We start from the raw sequence: 25,881 nt of genomic DNA, 5'->3' as shown, positions 1-25,881 counted from the left end.
CAAAACAACTGCATCAACCTGTGAATTTTTGCTACATTTGACAGATGGGATATGTTGGAGAAAAACAAGCATATAAATCTGAATTGGCCTTTCATAATACTAACAAAAAAACCAAATTAACTTTCAACTCACTAAAATACCACACACACATAGGATTTTATTACTTATGTACATAAATTTAAGAAGGCTGCGAAATGATACAATGTCCAATCCAGTGTAATAAAAAGCTAAGGTCTGATATTAAATCAGCTCTGAGCAACATACATAAGAGATCTACATATTGACCTCAAACTCCAAAAACTCAGCATTGTTCCCATCAGTAACAGGCTCACCCTGCCACTGAGAAGAACTCTCAGCTTTGGCTCTACCCCGTGGCAGGCTCATCCCCACTACCGAGCAGAGTCGCTCATTTGCTCATATGTCATCTGAGGAGCCATGCCTCAGTTAACTTCATGGGCTACAACATTGCCATTCATCACCCAAGCTTTCAACCAGTTTCGACCTTTATTGAGGTCTCATCAGTGTGAGCAGACCCAGAGGTGGTGATACTAAGGTGAAAGTAATGGAGAAGTCATATTTGCCTATACCAGTTGCCAAAAGGTGTCACACCTTATTATTAAAATTCTCTGGATTAGAGATAAGTTGATGGAAGTTTTTTCACTTAGCTATGCTACCAATTATGTATTTGGTTTAATTCTTTATCTGCAAGGAGATGTGCTTTGCATTATGGGAGATACTAAGGCAAGTGATGAGAACTTATACCACCTTTACCACAAGTTGCCCCAGTCCTGAAAATACTTCAGGCACAAACTTTCTTTGCTTACACTTTGATAAATAATTAAACCAAATATATAATTGGTAGCATAGCCAAGTGAAAAAACTTCCATCAATTATGTTTTATGCTATAATGACCCATACTTGTGATATCTCGTTCCTACATTTTCAGCATCTGTTGGGTGAGTTTGTAATTCAAAAATCTCCTTGTTAATACCTCTTTATATTTGTGTTTCTCAGATTAATCTGAAGAAATACACAATAGTGATGTATAAAACTAGTCATTAATTTATTAAATTGTTTCACCTTTTTATGGGATTTGTTGTCAGTGTTAATTTAAAAAAAAAAAAATTGGGAGAGTCGTCCCTTCTTGGGCGTAACTTTTTGTCCATCTGTACTCACTTCTCTTTCTCATCCAAATGGTCACATTGCAACATCACCTGAAGTTAAGGTCAACCTGGCATCATTCTTCTCATCCAATTCCCACATAGATGATGATAGCATATCACTGCCATAATACAATTTAATGAAATGACTATAGCACAAAGAGAAACAGCAGGTTTAATCATTTCAATATTTCGTCTCTTATCACAGAAACACGTTCAGGAATACAATGTGAGGATGAGTGCTGCTAGCTAGTTTTAGTTGTTGGGCAGGAGCTCTGGAAATTAAAGTTTCCCAAATTCCCTAGTAGCTTCATGTAAAATTCGTGTTGGTATACCATCTAATCCCATAGCTGTATTCACATCAGGGTTCTGTAATATGCTATCCACCTCCATCTCATTTACTTCAGTTTCCATATAAGTCTTTACATCTCTCATTATTACAATATCTCCATTTAGATGATATACTCTTGTAAAGTGTTCATTTTAGAAATTATGGACTTTAATTTCCCGACGTTTAGATCTTCATATTAAGATCATCATCTGGAGTATATATGCTTTTCAACCTATGCCTTGAAAGGGTAATACGAAATGTAATTATAAACAGAGGTGGAACTATTATGAATAGAGGTCTACAGCTTTTTGCTTTTGCGGATGATGTGGACTGTATTGCAAGGACTGAGAGAAGCCTTAGAGAAGGTTATAGACAAATGAGAGAGGAGATAAGGAAAATGGGACTACAAATAAACAAAACTAAAACAAAATACTTAATTGTTGCCAGGGATAAACAAAAATTGGGAAACAGCCAAAGTTTCACAGTAGATGAAGAAATCTTTGAACGGGTCCAGCAGTTCAAATATTTGGGTTCAGTAATAACAGAAAGTAATGATATGTCAGTTGAAATTACCTATAGAATAGCTGCTGCAAATAGAACTTATTATAGTATTCAGCCATTATTAAAATCTAATTTGATTTCGATAAAAAGTAAAATCCAGCTATATAAAGTAATCCTCAAACCTGTGCTTTTGTATGGCTGCGAAACATGGACAATGATTCAGAGAGATCAAAACCGATTACAAATTTGGGAACGAAAGGTATTAAGAAAGATCTTTGGCCCAATTAATGAGAATAGACTTTGGAGAGTGAGGAATAACAAAGAAATAATGGAGAAATTCAATGAAGTGGATATTATTACTGAAATAAAGGTGAGAAGACTGAGATGGCTAGGACATGTTCAGCGAATGGGGGATGATAGAGCCGTAAAAAAGGTCTTCATGTCTGGACCAGGTGGATCTAGGCCCAGAGGACGACCAAAAAGGAGATGGCTTGATGATGTGGAGGATGATTTAAAGAAAATGAGAGTAAAGAACTGGAGGAGCAAGGCACAGAATCGTGAAGAATGGAAGGCTATCCTGAGACAGGCCCAGGTCCTAAATGGACTGTAATGTCAAGGAGTAGTAGTAGTAGTATCTGGAGTATATACAAGTACAAACTGAGTTACATTGCATACAATAAGCTAAAGAAACAATGATTTGATCACAGGTTATTCAACTGGCGTGACCTCTAGTGAGAGGGAAAAAAAAAAATTCTTACAACTTAATTTTAGAAACTACATCAAAGCTAAATTCTATTTAACATAACATGAGAAAACATTCTTTTTTATATCGATAGTCTTCTTTCAGTGTAACAATGATGTCCCATTTTTATCATTACAATTGTTATTTTTGATTTAGGATTGTGGATTATCTACAGTCCTGTTTATAGTTAACTGTTGGAGAGAATGGTTCCGTGAGTAAAATATGTGCCTTCCATATGCTTGGGATTTTTAGACCATCATTATTGTTCAGATTGGGGTGGTTGGTAAGAATCTCACAGGCTTCCTTAAATTTGCATTCATACCATGTTTTGGTGTAATGTAAACAACTGGTGCTTTTCCAATCAATTCTATGTAGAGTGTTCAGCATGATCAGAAATGCCAGCTTCACCGAAGTTATTATATTAAATGCTGTTTATGTTCCTTTTATCAGATAGGAATTGTGCATCCTGTTTCTCCTATATATGGTATATTACAGGTGCAATAAATACAGTATATGCCTGGGTGGGCCAGTGGAAGGAGTGGGTCTTTGGATGAGTTGAATAAGCTTCTTTTTTTTTAATTTTGCAGGAGGTTTAAAGCTGACTTTGAGGTTGTATTTTTGTAGTATTCTGTTTATTTTATATCATGTCCCTTTAATGTAAGGAATGGTTAATATTCTGTTTATTTTATATCATTTCCCTTTAATGTAAGGAATGGTTAAGTTTTATTGTAGTCTGGTTTATCTTTGTTTTTTATTGAGGTCTTGTAGACAATTTTGTTAAAAGTGTTTTGGCTGTAGCCATTTTTTTAGAAAAGTATTGCTGATAACTTTAAATTCCTCTTTCAGTGCATGTTCATTAGAGCAGATCTTCAAAGCCTGTTTTTTAGAGTATTAATGACACCTAGTTTTTGTGTTGGGTGGTGGTGGTAGGAGTTTATGTGTATATATTGGCCAGTATGTGTTGATTTCCAGTCAACAGTGAAGGAAGATGTGTGACAAGTGTATCTAGAAATGGAAGTGTGTTCTGTTTTTCAATCTCAGTTGTGAACTGTATGTGTTTGTGTTGTTTGTTAAAGTGGCTAAGGAAAGTGTCTGGCAGCCATGGGACCAGATCACGAAAACATCATCAACGTATCTAAGCCAGACTTTGGGTTTTAATGGAGAGGACTCGAGAGCATGTTGCTCAAAATGTTCCATATAGAAGTTTGCAATAGGGGGAGATAAAGGCGAGCCCATGGCTGTGCCTTCTTTTTTGTAGGTAGAAAGCGTTTTACCATACAAAATAACCAGAACATAACACATGCACAAAGAGCACTGTGATATCTGGAGGGAATTTGTTCTGTAAAAGAAGGATTGTGTCACTGATTGGGACATTCGTAAAGAGGGCATAGACGTCAAAACTGACTAATAAATCATCTTTTTCTAATGTAATGTCTTTGAGTATGTTTATGAAGTGTTGTGTGTTTCTGATTTTTTTTTTTTTCTCTCGCTAGAGGTCATGCCAGTTGAATAACCTGTGATCAAATCATTGTTATTTTAGTTTATTTTGTGTAACTCAGCTTGTATTTGTATGTTTGTATATACTCCAGATGATGTGAAGATCAAAACGTCAAGAAATTAAAATAGTTATTTATAACGTGGTTGTAAAGTCCATAATTTCTAAAATGAATGCTGATCACCATGCAACACTAAAAGAAAGGACTTGTAAAGTGTTCACTTAGTAATTCTACTATTTTGACTGATTCAGTTACCTCCCTACTGTCAGCATTCATTAAAATCATTCTGCCATAAACATGCCTCCTTTTACTTGCAACATATCAAAAGAACTGTTTGGGATTATCTTTGGCCTGTACTGCAAGTTTCCTTTCTTACCACACTGGTTATCCTTCTGGCCTGTGCTTTGTACTGCTCATGTGCTTGCTGGTCACCTTTCTCCTTGAATTTCCTCCATGGTTTTTTTCCTTTTTTCTTTTATAACTCCATCTTAATAATGATATTCATCTATTTAATTCCCGCTTGATTTGCTCTCCTGACTCACAGTATACAGTCTGCCATTACTTCCCTCAAACAATCCTTTACTATTTCTCATGCACCATCAATATCCAGCCTTTGCAGTTTCATATGCCATGGTACTGATCTAAGCAATCTCCTAAGCTTGTCATACTTACCAGCCCTGTTGGTGCCTAATATTGCCAACAACATCCTTTTCGTTGTTAGCATCTTATGACAAACATCTCAAAAAAAGAAGTCTCTTCAGTAGCCAGTTCAATGCACTATGTAAACTCTGCAAAGACATCCTGGTGTTTAGGCTTATACATTGATTACCATACATAGTGCTGTTTCAGGAAATTGACAACATAGACTAAATAATAACTAAAAATTTTAATTATTACTTTCTTATTTTGCCAAAGTTAAATTAGTTTCTTCAGGGATTAATACACTGGTATCAAACACATACATGTAGGCACACTTCAGCAAAGAAGAATAGAGGAGATAGAGGCAAACCTAATATCATAATTATGCCACCTGTTTGCTTTGGTTGGGTGTTCTTGGCAGTTGGGTTGAATATCTGCAGATGAGGATTTCCTATATAGGAGCAGTTTTATATGACCATATTTGTGTAGGTTAGGTTCACATATAAAAAGCTCAGCCCATTTTAAGTACGGTATACATGACTTCACACTCCTCAACACTAAACTAATAGTCTGTTTCAATGTCTCCTCCTTATTCACAAATATCTGACTAAGGACACCTTGACTCTTATCCAAGCAGAATTTCCTCCCAATATATCAGCCTTGTTTCATTTCACTATGAACTCAGATTATTTTGTTTGGCAAAGAAAAATTCTACAAATAGAAGGAACAGCCTTGGGCTCCACCCTTTTTCCTCCCCTTGACAAACCTTTTTATGGAGACATTTGAAAAGAATTCCCTAAATCCCCCCCAAGCCCACTATTTAGCTACATGGCATGGACATCTTACACACTTTCCTATCACGTTAGCTGTTTAAATGGAATAGAAAGATAGTAACAACAGTCTGCCCTTCCTAGACACCCCCTGTTACAAGACAATCAAATGGATCTTTTACCTTCACCATCTACAAAAATCTACACACGTGCACAAGTAAATACATCTATCAACAGTCACACCCCATTCCCAACAAAAGGCACTATAAAAACCATTGTCCATCAGGCAAAATTAATTTGCTTAGTTAATGCTGCACTCACTATGGAACTTGATCACATAAAAAACACCTTTTTAGCCAATAGCAACCCCCCCCCACCTAATAAAAAGAATTCTAACACCCAGTACCTACCCTCCCCTCCCTCTTCCAAATATATATTATAGCAAATCCACCACCATCCCTTTTGTTCATGACCTCTCAAAAAAAATGTGATCAAGATCTTTAAAAAAATGTTGTGACCACTTATAAATTGCACAGAAAGCTAGCAGCCCTTATCTGCTTTCCCAAAGATCAACAACTACAACCACTGGATATACCCTGCAGTGTACCAGATATATCCTGCAACTGTTCATACTATGGCCAAACAGGCAGGACAGCCAATATTCATATATCAGAACACCATGACTATAACTGGATACCTGGCACAGGATTTGTTGGGGAAAAAAGCCACCATACTTCACCGAAGAAAATTTAAATTTGCGAGGCTTTTCTTTGAATCTGCTGCAGCTGTTATGAACTATCCCAACCTAAACACAAATAGGGTTGTATCAAACTGCCTGTCATGTTAGAAACCCTCATCTGCTGATATTCAATCCAACCAAAGCCTCTGGTGTAATTATACGACTTTAGACTTGCCTGTTTCGTCTTTGTTACTGAAGTGTGCACATGTTTGATGCCAGTGTGTTAATCCCTGAAGATGTCAATTTAACTTGGATAAAATATAGGAAGTAATATTAACATTTTTAGTAGTTATTTAGTCTACATTGTCAATTTCCTGAAACAACACTAGTCAGTAAAGATAAAAACATAATCATTACTAGAACTGACAAAGGTGATGCTACTGTTGTCCTCATTTCCAGTGATTATAATCAGAAAAATGAATGTGCTGCTCAGACAATGCACTACTTATAAACTAGATTATGATCCTACCAAGTCTCAGAAAAATACATTAAGAAGGCTTCTAAAAATTGTCACATCATGACCTCCTGAAGTTGTTAAAACACTCAAATATTTTAGTTCCCCCCCCCCCCCTTCCGCTGGATAAAATTCACAAACCCAATTACCCTCTTCATCTTGCAGTAGATGCTTCTGACTCTCCCTCCTTTAAATTAGTCAAACAGTTAGCTAAATCTTTAATTCCACTTACTGGCAACACTTCCTTTTATATGAAAAAATTCCATGCATTTCAAATCCTTAATCCAAAATTTAGTCTTCTCCTTCCTTTCCAGTAATAGGTCTGGAAGAGTCTCTTCCAGTCTTTTCAAAGACCATTCTCTATTCCTTCTTCTATTCCCTTGAGATTGATATCTCTGTATCTCTTTGGGGAGTCTTCCTTCACTCATTCTTTCTGTATATTGTCTCCATCTCTCTCTCTCTCTCTATATATATATATATAGTCTAAAGTAGTTATCACCTATTTTTTTGAAGTCGAGCTGTTTTGCACATGAATCTTATTTCAGAGCTTATCAGTCTTTTTCTATCTGCTTGAGTTATGGTCCAGGATTCTGAACCATATGTTAGAATAGGTCTTGCTATTCTTGTTTTCTTGCTTATTAAATTTGGATTGAATATCTGATTAATAGATTTTGTTAATCTTATATAATTGGTTATTTTATGTTTCATGTCTTTCTTTCTTTCATAAGATAAGTAGTAGCCTAGTTATTTACGTGTATTAACCAACCTATTCTATAATATCATCCTCAATGCAACTTTTGCTTATAATTGAATGTTGGCCTTTATATGCCATGACTTTGATTTTGGAAGCGGAGATTTCCGCATTGTATGCTTTTGCTATTTCATTTAATGAGAAGACTGCTCACTGTGGTGAATCTTCGTTATCTTCAATTAGAACCTGTTCATCAGCAAATAAAATTGTATTCATGTTGGTGCAGTCATTTATTTGAATGCTAAAGCTACCGTCTTATAATGTTATTAATATATCTATCACCTCTTTAATATTTATATTAATAACATTATAAGACTTGTAGAACACCTGCATTTGTGTTCTGTGATTCAGATTTTTGTGCAGCTATCTTTATTTTAATTTGGTTATTGTTGTAGATATTGAAAATTGCTTTAATTAACTTGTTAAGAATGTTGTATCTTTTAAAATTTCCAGTAGCTTATTACGATTAACCCAAAATTTAGTTTTAAACAATAATGATATCTTGGTGGGCTTTGATGTCACATCTTTATTCACAAATATTCCCCTTTCTGACAATGTGAATTTACTGAAAAATGCATCCCCCCCCCTTAACATTATTGATCTCTTTAATTTTGCTATCCATACAGATTACTTCTCTAGGAAGGGCACTTTATATAAACAGAAGATATTTCCATGAGTTCTCTCCCCCATTCCTCCTGGTCAATTTCTATATGGAGCATTTTGAAAAACATGTCCTTGATACTACCAATCTCAAACCTTCTATTTCGTGAAAATATATTGATGATTTGTTCTCTATTTGGCCACATGGCTTAGAGATATTACGCTTTCCTCCACTTCAGCAGTCAACAGTTGAGAATCCAGTTCACTATAGAAAAATAAAATAAGAAAAATTGTAACCTCTGTTCCATCTTAGCTTTCCATTCAGCTGAAATTAGCTTTATTTGCCAAACTTCTCTGTCCAATGGTTACAATACCAAAAAGATCTACAAATTATCTCTCTCTTCCACCTCCTCATCCCTCGCAACATAAAGACTACAGTAATGCCATTATCCTGCCCTATATTTGAGCACTTCAGAAAAAATAGCCAGAACTTTAAAGAAATATAATCTCTGCACTACTTTCAAGCCTCGTATGAAACTAGCTTCCCTTTTCCACCCACCCCCTTTGTTCCAGGTGTTTACAAAGGTCCTTGTCCTTGCAACTTATCATACTATAATCAGACTGAGAGATCTGCTAACATCTGCCTAGATGAACACAAAAAATACATTCACTGCCACAACTATGATCAGTCAACTCTATCTGACCATGCCTTGTACAGAATCAGATGGAAGAAAAGTATTATGCTCCATCAAGAAAATACAGACTTGAAAGACTTTCTAGAATCAGTAGCAGATTTAAAAAACCTGCCTAATTTTAATAAATATGGTTGTGTCAGACTTCTTAAGATTTGGGAAACTAATACAATTAAGGCTAGCCAACAGTAAACCAGAAAGGGTGCCTCTTCATAAGACTTAATCTTTATATAGTCTGATTTCATTTTTTCCATACCCAATTTTAATGCTGTATTCCTGAAGATGTCTCTGTGACAGAGTGAAATATTGAAACAATCAAACCTGCTGTTTAATTATTTCTGTGTGCTGTTGTTATTCCATTAAGTTTATTATGAGAGTAAAGCAGCACCTAAAGAAAATACACATATCATCATCCCCTTCTTTACCTATAACATTGCATCATATGCCTACTGTTGCCTTCTGTTAAAAAAATCTTGAGCAACCTTGATGCTGAAAAGTCTTTCTGTCCTAATGGAATCCTGCTATTTATGCTTAAGAAATGTACTCCTGAACTAACACTTGTTCTTTATCATCCATACACTATATTATACTCTACTTGCATCCACCCTACAGCATGGAAGCAAGTCTACAAAAACATCGTTGCAAAGGCTTTTGTGGAGTGAGAACATACTAGAAATCTGTTGCACATAATTTATTGACTGCTCAACTACTGCTTCATGAAAAATCTTATGCTTCCCATAAGAATTATAAGGAGAAATAAGTGATTAAATATCAGATTATAACGAGTAATATACATAATGAAAACAGGAATAACAATGAAAGTGTACATGTGCTATGAAGTTGTTTGCTGGTTTCTGGTCTGCTGCAAACTACTGGCAACTTTGTGCATGTCGTGTTTAATTAGAGAAGACCAGAGTTGATATAAAATCATCCCTTATTTTTTTGCCGCACTGTTAAGAATGTTTAATCATTGCAGCTGGCTCCTTGAATGCTTTTGAGAAAAACTATAGTTTGTTGCCATAATAGTCAATGTTTGGTTTTGATTGTATGTGCTACCAGTCCTGATCTGTGTTTCCTTTCATTCTCTGCATCCTTGATGTGATCTCATTGTTGTACCTCTTCCAACCTGCCTGTCTATCCTACATAGCACAAACCACAGGTACAGTTGATCTTGTAGATACCAGGTTTTTTGGGGAGGTTTTAGACATTTCAAGAAATTAGGGATGGGTATAATTCAACCTATATATTTGTTGATGTGGAAACCTTGATATCTTATTTGTGATAGACTGTATAGGAGAGGAGAATTAGTGATCTTTTTATTTTCATGTTCATCCAGCTGTATTGGAGGTTGATGCAGAATTTTGTTGACAAATGTCTTGTTCAAACCATTCTTTGGTAAGATGGTGCTGAGGTAGTCGAGTTCTTGGTTTCTTTTATCTATATTAGTAGAGATTCTGTAAATTCTGTCACATAAGATAAGGAATGAATAATTCTATTTTTAGTACCTGGTAGTGATGGGATGTGGCATTTAGGTATCATCTGATGTTTGCTTGCAACATAAAAATGTACACAAATTTATATCGAGAGAAGATGCAAGAAATAAGAAAGTCTCACTGATTATGTTTTATTGATAGTGATGTTTTCCCACTGGTTCAGGGCACAAGAGGATTTAGAGTATACAGAGGATTTGAAATAGAAAGTGATCACTATTTAGTTTGCAGCAGGAAAAAATTGAATTTCATATTTAAAAGAAGAGTTTAAGAAAGTTTTAAAATGAATCAAGGTTGAGCAGATTTTAGAGGTGAACTGTAAACTGAAATACACAAACATGGTTGAAGAAAAAAATGAAAGAATTTGAAAACAAGAACCAAACCTTGGAGATTCCATGGCAAATCCTGAAGAAAACATTGATTGATTCAACCAGAGAGGCATGTGGTGAGGTAGTCTGTAAGGATAGAAAAATCATAACTCCTTGGTGGACTCAGGAAATTAAAGTGGATAGTGAAAGAAAAGAAAGCATATCGAAAGTTAGAGAATACAGAGAAAAATGTAAGAAAGTGAAGCACTGTGTAAAATCAACTAAATAAAATTCATGGAAAGATTTTGGTGAGAATATAGAAAATAAATATCAGGAAGGTAGTAAAATATTCTGGAGGCCATTGAAAAAACCTTAGATATGGAGGAAAAAGCACTACAAAAGGAATCAGAAACGATAAAGGTGGCATGAAGATGAATATATTCTAGATGTCTCAAGTAATTACTTTGAAAAACTGCTACATGAAATAAGCATTGTCAACATGATGGTAGAAAACTCCCAACAGGAATACATATCCATACTTGAAGTAGAAAGACAGCTTGAATAAATGAAATATACAGATGTGGATGTAATAAAAGTTTTATAGTGGCTGCATTGTATAATTCAGAAAGCTTGGTCAGAGGGTCAAATTCCAGATGATTGGAGCAGAGCTCTCATAAAAATGGAAATTAAAATTGAATGCAAGAATTACAGAGGTATTTTCCTACTGAGTGTTCTCAGTATGCTTCTATAATATTTATGGAAGTATTCTGAGCAATGGCTTGAGAAACACTTAAGTAAAATTGCAGAAGGTAAGATTGGTAAAGAGTAAGCTAGATTCAGGCCAAATAGAAATTGTGAGGATCAGATTTTCACTTTAAGACAAATAGTTGGAAAATTTTGGGAATATAACAAGGATTTGTATTTAAGTTTTGTTTATCTGGAAAAGGCATATGACAAGGTGCCAAGAGGAAAGCTCTTCAAAACACTACAGTTATATAGTGTAAATAGGACAATAATGATGATAATAAATTTAGTTCAATCCTTTATCCAAGTGTGAGCAAACAAAGTTTGCGGCTGAAAATATCTTCAGGACTGGGGTAAGGTAGTACAACACCAGGCAACTCGTAACAAAGGTGGCCAAGCTACCATCACTCCTATCTCAGTATCTCCCATAATGCAAAACACATCTCCTTGCGGATATGTATAATGTTATGCATCAAGGGAAGGGCCACTACCCATACCGGTTTCGACCTTTATTGAAGTCTCGTCAGTGGGAGCCAAGCCCTGAAATGGAGATACTAGGCAGAATCACTGGAGAGGTCAATCTTTACCTATAGGAGTTGCCATAAGGTGTGCTACCTTATTATTAAATTACTCTGGAGTTAGAGAAAGACGTTGAAAGTTTATTTTTCACTTGGTTAGACTATAATAAATTTAGTTTAATCCTTTATCCAAGTGTGAGCAAACATAAACTTTGTTTGTGTTTGCTAACACTTGGATAAAGTTGGTGATGTTTAATCACAATCGCAGGAATTTTTGCGTCGATTCGTGGCTGTAGATGAAACTTGGATCCACCAATACACACCTGAGTCCAAGCAGCAGTCAAAATAGTGGACTATGTCCTGTGAAAGAGCACCAAAAAAAGTGAAGACCGTTTTGTCAGCTGGGAAGGTGATGGGCACTGTTTTTTTTTTTTGGGGGGGGGTGATTCCCAAGGAATTATCATGATAGACTATTTGGAAAAGGGCCGTCGCAATGGCAAAATTGCACAAATTGAGGTTCAAATTGGTTCCACATCCACCATATTCTCTAGACTTGGCCTCATGTGACTTCTTGTTGTTCCCAAACTTAAAAATTTGGCTCGGTGGGAAAAAATTTTTCTTCGAACAAGGATGTCATCAAGGCTGTCAATGATTGTTTTCCACAATTTGACAAATCCTACTTTTTAGATGGGATAAAAAAATTGGAATCTCGCTGGACCAAATATGTATACCTCAATGGAGACTATGTTGAGAAATAGAGGTGATTTTTCCAAAAAAAAATGTTTAAGATATTTTTTTTTTTTTTACAAAACCTTTCAAACAACTCTTGTAGGTTCTTTCATACCTCTTTCTTTTAATTAACAAGGAATAACTAATACTCTTTATTTAAGGCCATACATTTCAGCTTGAATATTACAGGCCACCATCAGTGGTGTCATCACTATTGTCACCACCATCAGTGGTGACAACAGTTAATTACAAGGTAGAACGTGAACAGTGGATTGATTTTAAAAAAATAAGAGCCGCATGTGGTATATATAAAACAATGCAGTGGTATAACTGAGAGAATATTTGCAATATTAATTATTCATTAGCTATTTTAAAAAAAATTACTGGTGCAGTTAGAATAAAACTTTCTCATATCTTAGGTAGAGAGGCAGTCATTCCAATTTAAGTTTGGATGGTGAAGTAAGGCCTCAGCACTTTCTTTAAAACAAACATTTAAATTTATACACTGACATCGATGAAGTAAGCATGTTTAAGACCATAGGATATTTTGGTTTGTATTGGTTCCATGCTGTTACAAGCCATATTTATCAGATTTACTGTTGCTAATATAAGATTGGAGTTCTTGTATTCTCTTTTCTACTGAGCATCCAGTTTGTCCAAAGTAAGAATAATGATAATTACAAGGAACTTGGTAGACACCAGGGAACTAGAGGAGACTATTACTTGAAAGATTGAAATCATGCTGATAATTTGTTGATGGGAAGAAAAGTAGCCACTAAATTGTATTTCTTAAGAATTCTGGAAATGGGTTCTGAGATGCCAGAACTGTTTTCTTAAAAAGCTGTTGTGTGGTCCTTTCTGAGAAGCTTGAGTTTCATATATCATTTAATGTTTAAGAGTTCCTACTGTAATAGTTGAGGTGTAAGAACAAATAGCATGAGCACATCGTAATAAACTTTTTATAATTCCAATCGTCTGTGATGAATGATTAGCCGATTGAATTGATTGTAACATCCATTGAAAGTTGGGTTTCAATAAATGGAAGTAAATAATTTCCCTAATTTTTTGTAGATTTTTTATATTAGATAAAAAAGTAGGCAATGTTTCTTCATTATGGAGTTATATAGCAAAATCATTATCTATATAACGAACCAAAAATGAAGGCTGAGAGTGTATGGACAAGAAAAGGATGTTTTCTAAATGTTCTAAATAAAAGTTAGCACGTGTATATGGGGGGGGGGGGGGGGGGACTTTTCATTACAGTTTCTTCAACTTGACTGTAAAACTTTTCTCGACAGATAAAATATTCGGAGTGCATAATAAAGGTGAATAATTTCACTATATCCTGTGGAAATGCTTCTAAAAATAGATATAGTGTATTCTCAAGAGGAATATTAGTGAAGAAAGATTCTACATCAAAGCTAAATTAGTGGGCTGTAGGGAAACATTTTTCACTTTATCTAGAAAATTGGAAGAATTTTTTATGAATACATGGGAGTTACCAATCTGAGCTTTCAATCGGTTTAAAATTTGGCTATTAGTAAGTAGGTGAATCTATGCAGTCGACCATTGTACAAAGAGGAATGTCTTTCTTATATATCCGATCTTATATTAGCAACAGTAAATCTGAGAAATTTGGCTTGCACAGAATAGATACAGACCACAATATCCTGTGGTCTGAAACTCACTTAATTGATAAGTTTTAAAAGAGGTATACCGTGAGTAGACATATCGATACAAAATAAATAACGGAAAAAACTCACGTAGAAAGATTATTTAATAGTATAATTTTCGCTGTGTGTCACAGGCATCTTCAGTACATTAAGCTCAAATTGAGCTTAATGTACTGAAGATGCCTGTGACACACAGGCGGAAATTATACTATTAAATAATCTTTCTACGTGAGTTTTTTCCGTTATTTATTTTGTATCACTTAATTGATGTTGGTATAAATTTGAACATTTGTTTAAAGAAAGTGCTGAGTCATTCCAATTTAAGTTCGCCATCCAAACTTAAATTGGAATGACTGCCTTTATCTAAGATATGACAGTCTTATTCTAATCACACAACAGTAATTAAAAAAAAAAAAAAAGCTAATGAATAATTAATATTGCAATATTCTCTCAGTTATACCATTGTGTTGTTTTATGTATAACGTCACACAACTCTTACTTTATGAAATCAATCCATTGTTTGCATTCTACCTTATAGTTTACTATTGTTGCCACTGATGATGGCCTGTAATATTCAGGCTGAAATATATGGCTTGAGGTAAATAGTATTACTTATTCCTTGTGTTTTTCATGTTAATTAAAAGAAGGCTCTCATGGCACAAGTATCACTTAAATAACTTTCATTCCTCTTTTCTTTATTAGATAGTAAGAAGTTTCTCTAGTGGAAAACGTGAAGGTGGTGATTTCCTTTGCTGCACTGTTTCACCTAGAGGTGAATGGATTTACTGTGTTGGTGAGGATTTTGTGCTCTACTGCTTTTCAACTTCTACTGGTAAATTAGAAAGAACATTGACAGTAAGTATTTATGTATATAATTGTTTTTGTTATCAGTGGTTGGATAACATTAATTGTCTGATAATACCTTTATAAACTAAAATTTCTATCAAGCTTTTTTTTTTCATTTGATTGCATGAATAATTCAACTTTATTTGAATAATTGACTAGAATTCATATTCTTGTTTTTATCATGTAGTTCTGTCATAGTAGCCTCAAGGATACATATCAGGAAATTAATGATGATGTTTTCATCCTTTACCCAAGCAGGAGCATGTTAGGTACATTCCCAACTACTTGTAGGTGGAGATGAATGATGTCACACCAGATTGCCCTAGTATTCCATAATGTACAGCACACTTCCTTTTCAGCTTCTTGTGGGAAGGATTTTGGCTTTCATTGTGGTTTTATCTGTCAGAGCTAGACCCATAGAGATACTGTGAGCAAAATCAGTGGTATAAGCTGTATTTCCATATATGACTTGGAAAGTGTATCATCCTATTATTTAAAATACTCTGAATGATACTATTTAATATTTATTATAAGATACTTTGGACAAAAAGTTATAACAGTTTTTTAATTGGTTACAAAGTAAACTTTCTTATCAACTTGTATTGATTATTTACAAGTATACTTGTAAATGTTTGAATTATTGGTGCTTGGTTTAGTACTTTCAGTATGTTGTTTTTATCGAGTCTTGTATAACCCGGTATTCTTCTCATGCATTTCATTTCCACTGCAGTGATTCTTTTCTTTGCTCTTTCTGTTATTGTCTATACTTCACTACCATATAATAATGTTAGTTTTGATAAAATGCATTCTTAGTCTGTTTTTTGTGTGACTATTGCGCTGGTCTTAATGTTTTGTTTATTATTCCATTTACTTTAGGGAATTTTTTAGTTTTCTTAGAAACATCTAAATCTTCATTATAACTTAATTTATAGCCCAAATAATAAAATTATTGACGTGCTCAATTATATACCATTTTAGTTCTGATGGACATTTTTCTTTTGAGTGCCATAGTTGACTTTCAACTTAGGTGTATATACTGACCACTTTATACCATATAACCATAGTATTTTGAACTTCCCTCTCTCTTGGCATCTTACCATATGCCTTTCATAGATTTACAAAACTTAAATGGAGTCAATTAAGGATTCAAGCTAGATAATTGGGAGGAGCCCTCCCAATGACCTTTTAAGGAAGATGGAGAACCAACTAGCATTTCTGATATAATGGACTGGTAATTTGGGATTTAGCTGAACCAAATTGTATTCTTATTGGCTTAAACCAAAATAAAATGATGGTACAATATGGCAGCATTTCATGCCATCTAGGCCACTGCCTAGCTGAACAAGGTACCTGCTTTAAAAGATATATTTCGGTGATTACACCACATTTTTTATTATTCAGTTATACAAAATACTGAAATAATAGTTCCCAACAAGTTTCGTAAATCGTAGGATTCAAAATAATAGTTATATTATTTTGTATAATTGAATAATAAAATATGTGGTGTAATCACTGAAATATATCTTTTGAACCAATTAGCCACAGAAGTCTACGCCTGCAAGGTACCTGCTGTTTTCATCAGGGAACCAAGGTGAACAGTGAAAAGGCAGCTGCTGGAATAAACTCTCATTCAACATCAACAGAGTTTAATATTTCCACCATTAACATAAGAAAATAACAATTGGAAAGAAATGGAACTAGCAAAAGAAATAAAGAAATTGAATAAGTACCAGATCAACAGAATAAGTGTTAGCAAAATAAAGAAGACAAAAAAACAGGATATTCTTCTAAACAACAAATACGAGATTTAAATCAAACAGTGATGATCGGGGGAAAAATGAGTAGCTATACTTATCAACACTAAATATGAGGATGAACTTCTTCAATAGTAGAATGCCGTTCAAGAATATGAAAATGACGGGTTCAACTAAGGAAGAAGTGGAGGAATTTTTTGAGACATTACAGATTGCAGCTAACACAAAGAAAATGGAAAAGTTGGGCCTTGGCTGGAGATCTAAACAGTAGAGTAGGAATTTACACATTACTAACACCACGATTCTGCATAAAGATGCACACAAATTCACATGGAAAGAAGACAAATAAGAAAAATCTCATTGACTATGTTATTGTTAGTATCAGTATCTTTATGCTGGTTCAGGACAGATTCTACAGAGGATATGAATTAGAAAGTGATCACCATTTATTTTTGAACAGGTAAACTAAAAAGAAAAGTGGGTAAGAAAGTTTTAAAAAGAATCAAAATTTAAAAACAAGAACCAAATCTTGGAGATTCATTCGTAAACCCTGAAGAAAACATTAATTGATTCAGCCTGAGAGAGAGAGAATATAATAAGGTATTCTGCAAGAATAGAAAAATCACAATTCCATGGACTCAGAAAGATTAAAAAGGCATTCAAAGAAAAGAAAAAAGTGTATAAAAAGTTCTTGGTAAATCAGCATGCGCTCTGAGAGAATACAGCAAAAAATATAAGAAACTAATGTGTAAAACTAGTAAAACAAAAATCATTAGAAAGCTTCAGAGCACAAAAATGGTATGCTCAGAAGATGCTATATAATACCAGCAAAATGTCAACAAGTAAGTTAAATAAATGTTAATTATAAGGGGAGCCCTTAAAGTAATCAATTATTTTTAATAGGTCATTTTTAGCCGATTGCTTTTTCTTAAATAACACAAATTATTAAATTTGATTTTTATTTAAATATTAGCATTACTTTACTATTTAAAACTGTTTGTTTTTTTTAATATGGCTGATTTTAAGGTTGCATTTATCATTGTATGCTTTTTGTTTCACCAAGGAAAGAATGTTACCGAGACTACCAAAATCATTTGCTCAACTTATGGAGACGTATTGAAGGTTAACAAATGTCAGCGATGGTTTAGGAGATTTGCAGAAAAAAAATTTTGATCTCTCTGATCATCCTCGATCTGGAAGACCTCTTACTCTAGATGACGATGCTCTTAAGACTCACGTTGAATTAGATCCAAAACAAACCATACAAGAATTAACAGAGAAACTTAATTCATCATGTTGTACCATCATTTTTTATTTGGTTTAACCAATAATAATGGCAAATATCTGTTGGATTTCTGCTCAGGACATGGACTGGTTATTACTAACACCATGTTCCAACATAAAAATGTGCACAAATTCACATGGAGAGAAGAGGCTAGGAATAAGAAAAGTCTCATTGACTATGTTATTGTTGATAGTGATGTTTTCTCCCTGGTGCAGGACACCAGAGTGTACAGAGGATTTGAAATTGGAAGTGATCACTATTTAGTCTTGAGCAGGATAAAATTGAATTTCATATTGAAAAGAATAACTTGTAAGAAAGTTTTAAAGCGAATAAAAGTTGAGCAGCTCTCAGATGTGAACTGTAGACTAAAATACAGAAATATTATTGAAAAGAAAATGAAAGAGTTTGAGAACAGGAATCAAACCTTGGAGATTCAGTGGCAAACTCTGAAGGAAACATTGATTGATTCTGCCAGAGAGGCATGTGGTGAGGTTGTGTGCAAGGATAAAAAAATCAGAACTCCCTGGTGGACACAGGAAGTTAAAGAGGCAGTGAAGGAAAAGAAGAAAGCATATCAAAAGTTCCTGGCAAATAAGTCAGCTTTTACTCTTACAGAATACAGAGACAAATGTAAGAAAGCTAAACAGTGTGTAAAACTAGCTAAACAAAAGTCATGGGAGGACTTTGGCAAGAATATAGAAAATAAATATCAAGAAGGTGGCAAAATATTCTGGAGGTTGTTGAAGAAGCTTAGGAATGGAAGAAAGAGTGCTGTAAAAGGAATTAGAGATGATAAAGGTGAAATGAAAACAAGAGAAAAAGATATCCTTGAAGTATGGAGTAATTACTTTGAAAAACTGCTAAATGAAACAAGCAGTGATGACAGCACAGTGATAAAAAACACTGACCAGGCATGCAGTCAGGAATACATATCCATACTTGAAGTAGAAAAAGCCATCAAAGGCTTGAAATGTGGAAAGGCAGCAGGAGTAGATGATATTCGACCAGAAATGCTGAAGTATGGTGGTATAAGAGTCTTACAGTGGCTGCACTGCATAGTTCAGAAAGCCTGGACAGAGGGACGAATTCCCGATGATTGGAGTAGAGCTCTCATAGTACCCATATATAAAAAGGGAAATAAAACTGAATGTGAGAATTACAGAGGTATTTCCCTACTGAGTGTTCCTGGCAAGATCTATGCAAGTGTACTTGAGAAACGGTTGAGAAGAATTGTGGAAGAAAAGCTTGGTGAAGAACAAGCTGGATTCAGGCCAAATAGAGGCTGTCAGGATCAGATCTTCACTTTACGACAAATAGTCGAGAAAGCATGGGAATATAACAAAGATCTGTATTTAAGTTTTGTCGATCTGGAAAGGGCATATGACAAGGTGCCAAGAGAGAAGCTATTCAATATGCTGCAGTTATATGGTGTCAATGGGGCATTATATCAAGCAATACTTAGTCTTTATTTGAGTTGTGAGTCAGCAGTTAGAATTGAAGGAAGTACAGGAAGATGGTTTAATGTTAAATCTGGTGTGAGACAAGGATGTACATTATCCCCTCTGTTATTCATTATCTATATGGATCACATTATGAAGGAATGTGGTATTAAACCTGATATCAAAATTGGAGATGTTAATGTCAGCTCTTTGCTTTATGCGGATGATGTTATACTTCTAAATAAATCCGCTACAAGTCTGCAAGATTCTCTGACTAAATTGAATAGCTGTTGTAATAGATATGGTATGAAGGTCAGCAATAAAAAGACAAAGACAATGAAAATAGGCAGAATCATTGAGAATGTCAACTGTGTTGTGAATGGAGAACCTGTGGAACAAGTAAAACATTTCAGCTACTTAGGCACAATTTTTACTGAAGATGGTAAACTAAATATAGAAATAGACAACAGAATCAGCAAAGCTGGTATCGTAGGAAGTCAATTGAATAAATTCATATGGAATAAGAAAGAAATTAGTCGTAAGACTAAATTAGCTGTATACAAGACTGTGTTCAAACCAATTTTAACTTATGGATCTGAGAGCTGGGTCAGAAGTAAAACACTTGACCAAAGACTAGAGACCGCAGATATGAGAGTCCTGAGAAAGATTAGAGGCGTGAACAGATGGCATCAATGGCAATATCATATTAAAAATGAGGATATTAGGAAAGAACTTGACATTGTCAGCATCCGGGAATGCGTTAGCAGAGCTAATCTCAGATGGTATGGTCACTTAAATAGAATGGGAGAGGAAAGATTAGCAAAACAAGTGTTCTCTGCCGGGTTGGCAGGAAAACGACCCAGAGGAAGACCAAGATATAGGTGGATTGATACGGTACAAAGTGCCTTAGACGATAGAAATATAAGATCTGATAATGTTGGAGTCTTGACAAGTAACAGACTGATTTGGAGGAAAATTGTAGATAGGAAGTTAGTAATGATGTAATTTTTTCATGTAGTACTGTCATATCCTGTACACCCCTTGAGGGTACATGGCAGGAATTTGATGATGATGATGATGACTTAATTCATCATGGTCAACTGTCCAAGAGCACTTACATAAGAGTGGCAAGGTTCTTAAACAGGGTGTATGGGTACCGCATGAACTGACAGAAAACAATAAAGCACAGAGACGGGCGATTTGCAATTCATTGTTGACCAGACAACAAAATGACCCCCTTTTTGGAACAAGTCGTAACTGGTGACGAAAAATGGGTGCTGTGTAAGAATAATAAACGCAAAAAACAGTGGCTTTCTTCAAATCAAACTCCAATTCCAACACCTAAGGATGGACTTCATTCACAAAAGGTTCTGTTGTGCGTTTGGTGGGATATTCATGGAATTATTCATTACGAACACATGGTACAAGGTAAGACTATCACAGCAGCCATCTACTGTGAACAATTAGAGCGACTACATCAAGCATTGTTAATCAAACATCCTGCGCTTGTCAATCGAAAAGGGGTAATTTTGCAGCAAGATAGTGCAAAACCACATTCTGCAAGAATGACTCAAGAAAAAATTAGGTAGTTGGGATGGGAACTTCTACCACATCCTCCATATTCACCGGATATTGCCCCTAGTTACTATCACTTATTCAGGGTCCTTAGAACTCAGGATAAGAAATAAAACCTTCCATTCATAAGATGATGTCCAAAGGAGTTTGATATCATTTTTTGCCTCCAAAGAAAAAACTTTTTTCAAAAAGGGAATTCTAAACTTAGTAGATCGTTGGAATAAGGTTATAATTAACGATGGCAATTATAGAATTGAATAATGTTAATTTGTTCTTTAATAAAATTTATATTAAAAATGTAGTTCAAAAAATTTATTACTTTCCAGTCCCCCTTATATTTTTCTTATTATTCTTATATTGTGAATTAATGCTGTGAATAAATTGACATGAAATGCCAATATATAAGCATTTATACTTGTTTAAGAAATCCTCATGGAGATGATATCATATTCAAACAAGGCATGGCGATTTGGTAAGTGAAAGTTAAAATCCTTTCTTTTAGGCTTGCCCAGTGATCCGAGTAGATTTTTGAAAATTATGGAGACAACTACTGTCTTTTAGTAAAACTTTAATATAATAAACTATACATTCGACGTTTCGACCGATATATCAGAGTCATCTTCTGGAGTATATGCACTATATACAGAGAACAAGCTACACTACAATCTATCTGGTTTGTTAAAGTTACTGACCAACTGTTACAACAATTGTTGGCCTGACGTCTAGTAAGAAAAAAATAAAAATAAAATAAAATAAAAATTCATCAACGCTAGAGTCCTATTCTTAATATTATAGAAATGTTGTAAAATTACATTGGGCACAACAACAAGTCTATGTGTGTGTGTGTATATATATATATTTACAATATGATTATATATGTACATTCCAACCAGTTGGTATGGAATGGTTTCTAATACTAGCTAGAAGTTGGCTAGAGTCCTGACTTTGCTAGATCTTATGTATTAGGTAGGCTGAATGTGTGCCATCCGGATTCTTGGCATGTTCATGCCGCCATTGTTGTTGATATTTGGGTGGTTTATCAGAATTTCACAGGCTTCCTTAAATTTCCTTTCGTACCAGGTTTTTGTATGGTGTAAAGAGCGGGTGCTTTTCCAGTCGATTTGGTGTAAGGTGTTGAGCGCGTGATCTGAGAGGCCTGCTTCACCAAAATAGTTATATTTAATGTGTCTTATGCGTTCTTTCTTACGTATAGGAATTGTACGTCCTGTTTCACCAATGTACGATAAGTTACAGGTGCAGTGAATGCAATAGACTCCAGGATGTGCCACGGGGAGGAGAGGATCCTTAGAGGAGTTGAATGTGGTTTTAAGTTTAGTAGGTGGCTTAAAGATGGCATTGAGGTTATAATGTTGTAGGATTCTGTTGATTTTTTCTGATAACCCTTTAATGTATGGGATGGCTATGGTTTTACTATAATCTATATTCTTTTTTTGTAGATGTTCTATTGAGTATTTTATTGATAGTATTTTTGTTATAGCCATTATTTATGAATGTGTTGCTGATGATTTTTAGTTCTTACTTCAGGGCTTGCTGGTTAGAGTAAATTGTTATGGCCTTGTTTTTAAGGATGTTAATGACTCCATATATTTGTGATGGGTGGTGATATGAATTAGCATGTATGTATCGACCCATGTGTGTGTTGGTTTTCGGTAGACCATGAAGGATAGACTGCCTGAGGGGAGGCGTGTGACTAGGGTATCTAGGAACGGGAGTGAGTTCTGATTTTCAATTTCAATGGTAAATTGTATGCGTTTATGTTGTTTGTTCAGGTGGCTAAGGAATGTGTTTAGCATCTGTCGCCCATGCGGCCAGATAGCAAACACATCATCAATGTATCTAAGCCATATTGTAGGTTTTAGAGTGGCAGAATCAAGAGCCCTTTGCTGAAAAGTTTCCATGTAAAAGTTAGCGATTGGGGGGGGGGAGCCCATGGCTGTACCTTCTTTTTGTAGGTAAAATTTGTTTTGCTGCACGAAGTAACCAGACTGTAGTACGTGGGCAAAGAGAGCTGTAATGTCGGGCGAAAATTTGTTCTGTAGTAAGAGGATTGTGTCATTGATGGGGACATTTGTGAAAAGGGCAGAGACGTCAAAACTGACTAATAAGTCGTCTTTGTCGAGTGTTATGTTTTTAATTTTGTTTATAAAGTGTTGTGTGTTTTTTATGTAGGAGGGGGAATGACCTACCAACTCCTTGAGTGTCGACGCTAATTTCTTGGCTAAGTGAACTAGGGCTATTTATTCCTTCCACAATAGGTCGGAGCGGCACATTTTGTTTGTGTATTTTCGGGACACCATATATTCTGGGGGGGCATAGTGGGGTATGAGTTTTTTAACCATGTCTGGTGGCCAAGTAGTGCCGGACTTAAGTAGTTTCTCTGTTTTATTTTTTATCCTGTTTGTTGGGTTATAGTTCACCAGCTTGTAGGTGTTGTTATCAGCTACTAGTTGATTCATCTGAAGTATGTATGTTGAGGATGACAGTGGCATTGCCTTTAACCGATTTCATTATTATTATGTCTTCGTTGGCTTTTCATGACTTTATTGCTGCTAGTTCCGTTTTTGTGAGATTGTTATGTATGGTTTTCTTATTGTTCAGGACATTACTAGTTTCCAATCATATTTTATCGGCTATATTGTTGGGTAGAGACCCGATGCCTCTTTCTATATGGTAAATGAAGTCCAATTTCTTTACCATTTTAGGTGCTATTGCGTAGTTAAGACCTTTATCCAGTAGCACAAGTTCGCTGCTGGATAAAGCTATTCCCAGCTCATCCTCGTTCACTCAGTATCCAAGTAGATACCCAACAGGGTGCACCACGAGAAGGTGAGGATTGGACATTAGGTCAGAAGCCCTGGTCGGTTCTCCACGTTCCTTTAAAGGCTATGTGGAGGTCTCCTCTCAGTTATACAGTTTTGACCCTTAAGCACCCCCTTATCTTTTATCTTACCTCTTATCTTTTTCTGTTTATAGAAAACCTACACATACAGGGAGACATTTGCACAAAGCCATCAAACCATCATCCAGCTCAGCAGTATGGAATCCTAATTATACTGCCTCACAGAGCCAGAGCTATTTGTTCTGGTTACAATGTTCTTACCACTGAACTCACTCACTTGCATCACACGACTTCAAGTGCTACACAGAAGTCATTATAAATCAGATTGTTTTTTGGAATCAGCAGCAGCTTTAAAACATTCCCCAAACCTCAACAAGTATGGCTGCATTAATTTACCAAAAAATCTGTAGGCAGTCATTTTAAGATCAAATTAATACAGTCACCCCGACTTACGCGGTTTCTTATATGTACGTATTCCCTTCACGGCTCACAACTAGTCGTATCTTTCCGGCACCGGCCGCATTCGCCAGTGTCGCCCATGCTGTGAACAAGCACTGACATGTTTCACGTGGTCTCCATTCGTACACGATTTTTATAGTCTACAAACCTTGATTGTTTAATGTTATGTTCTAGATAAAAATTTTATCACATAAAAAATAATAATGTCGTCCAAAGGAAGCAACCTTATTAAGGATTTTGAAGGCAGAATGAAAATTTGTGAGCTAGTAAAGAAGTTCAATCTACAGGAATCCACAGTAAGAACAATCATAAAAGAAAGGTTTACAGATTTTGGAGGACATTGATTCTAACGAGGAAAGAAATGTAGCCACAAGGTAAGGAATAAAAAAATCATTAGCTTGCTATGAAGAATTTTGCATGACACGAAAAAGACATTATGCCGTCAGACTAATCTATTAGATTTTATGAAACCATTGACATCGAAATAACTTTCTTTTTTTTTATGTACGAAAAACTACAATTATGATTATATTTCTTAAAAAATATAGGTGTTTTTGTAAATCTTTGGTCCCAATTAACTAATATTTTGTATGTTTGTATATATAAATTACATGCAAAATTATACCCCGAGTTATGCGAATTCGACTTACGTGCTTTGTGTTGGTCTCACCTGTCGTGTAACTTTGGGGAATGACTGTACTTTTCTCTCTCTCTCTCTCTCTCTCTCTCTCTCAAACCAACCATCAATGACACCAATTAGAAATTTAGTTTCTTTCCTTGTGTTGTCCATCCCAGTTTTAACTAAATTGTTCTGTTCGTGTACTGTGACAAGCTGTTTTTGTGCTCTGAAGATGCTGGATATAATAGCAAAAAATTAAATATTATTTTCTTATTATTCTTGTGTTGTGAATTAATACCATTAAATAAATTCACATGAACTGCCAACACAAGCTTTTCTACTCAGTTAAGAAGACAAAGATCTAGGTGAATTTATATAGAAGACTGAAATATAAGATCTGACAATATTGGAGTTCTGATAACAGATTAATTTGGAGGACCATTGTAGATAGGAAATTAATAATGAGATTAATTTTTCATAAAATACTTTCTTCATCTGCTGTACATTTTCTGAGAGTACATATCAAAAATTCGATTGTGATGACAAAACTTAATACAGACCTTCAGTCTGTATTCATTATTTCTGAGCTGTTCATCTTAAAGTAAAAATCTGAACATCAAATATCCTATTTGACCTAAATCCATCTTGTTTTTCTCAGGTATGCAAACATACCTGAAAAGAATGTCTTATCTTTTGACGAGAACAAT

At 35.0% G+C, this 25,881-nt stretch overlaps 1 protein-coding gene across 1 annotated transcript in view; it reads left to right on the top strand.

Annotated features, from left to right (window-relative positions):
- Smu1 (Smu1 spliceosomal factor) overlaps nucleotides 1-25,881 on the top strand; it is a 178,470-nt gene that overhangs the window by 147,643 nt on the left and 4,946 nt on the right. Inside the window, exon 10 of the mRNA XM_090393980.1 lies at nucleotides 15,040-15,192. Within this exon, the coding sequence (XP_090250106.1) occupies nucleotides 15,040-15,192 (153 nt within the window). The remainder of the gene's footprint in view (nucleotides 1-15,039; nucleotides 15,193-25,881) is intronic.

Source organism: Typopeltis vanoorti, chromosome 1 (assembly GCF_054136105.1).
Source record: "Typopeltis vanoorti isolate ZY-2024b chromosome 1, IOZ_Tvanoo_1.0, whole genome shotgun sequence".
Lineage (NCBI taxonomy): Eukaryota > Metazoa > Arthropoda > Arachnida > Uropygi > Thelyphonidae > Typopeltis > Typopeltis vanoorti.
The sequence above is the reverse complement of the archived record's forward strand: the minus strand, read 5'-3'. Positions and strand labels throughout refer to the sequence as shown.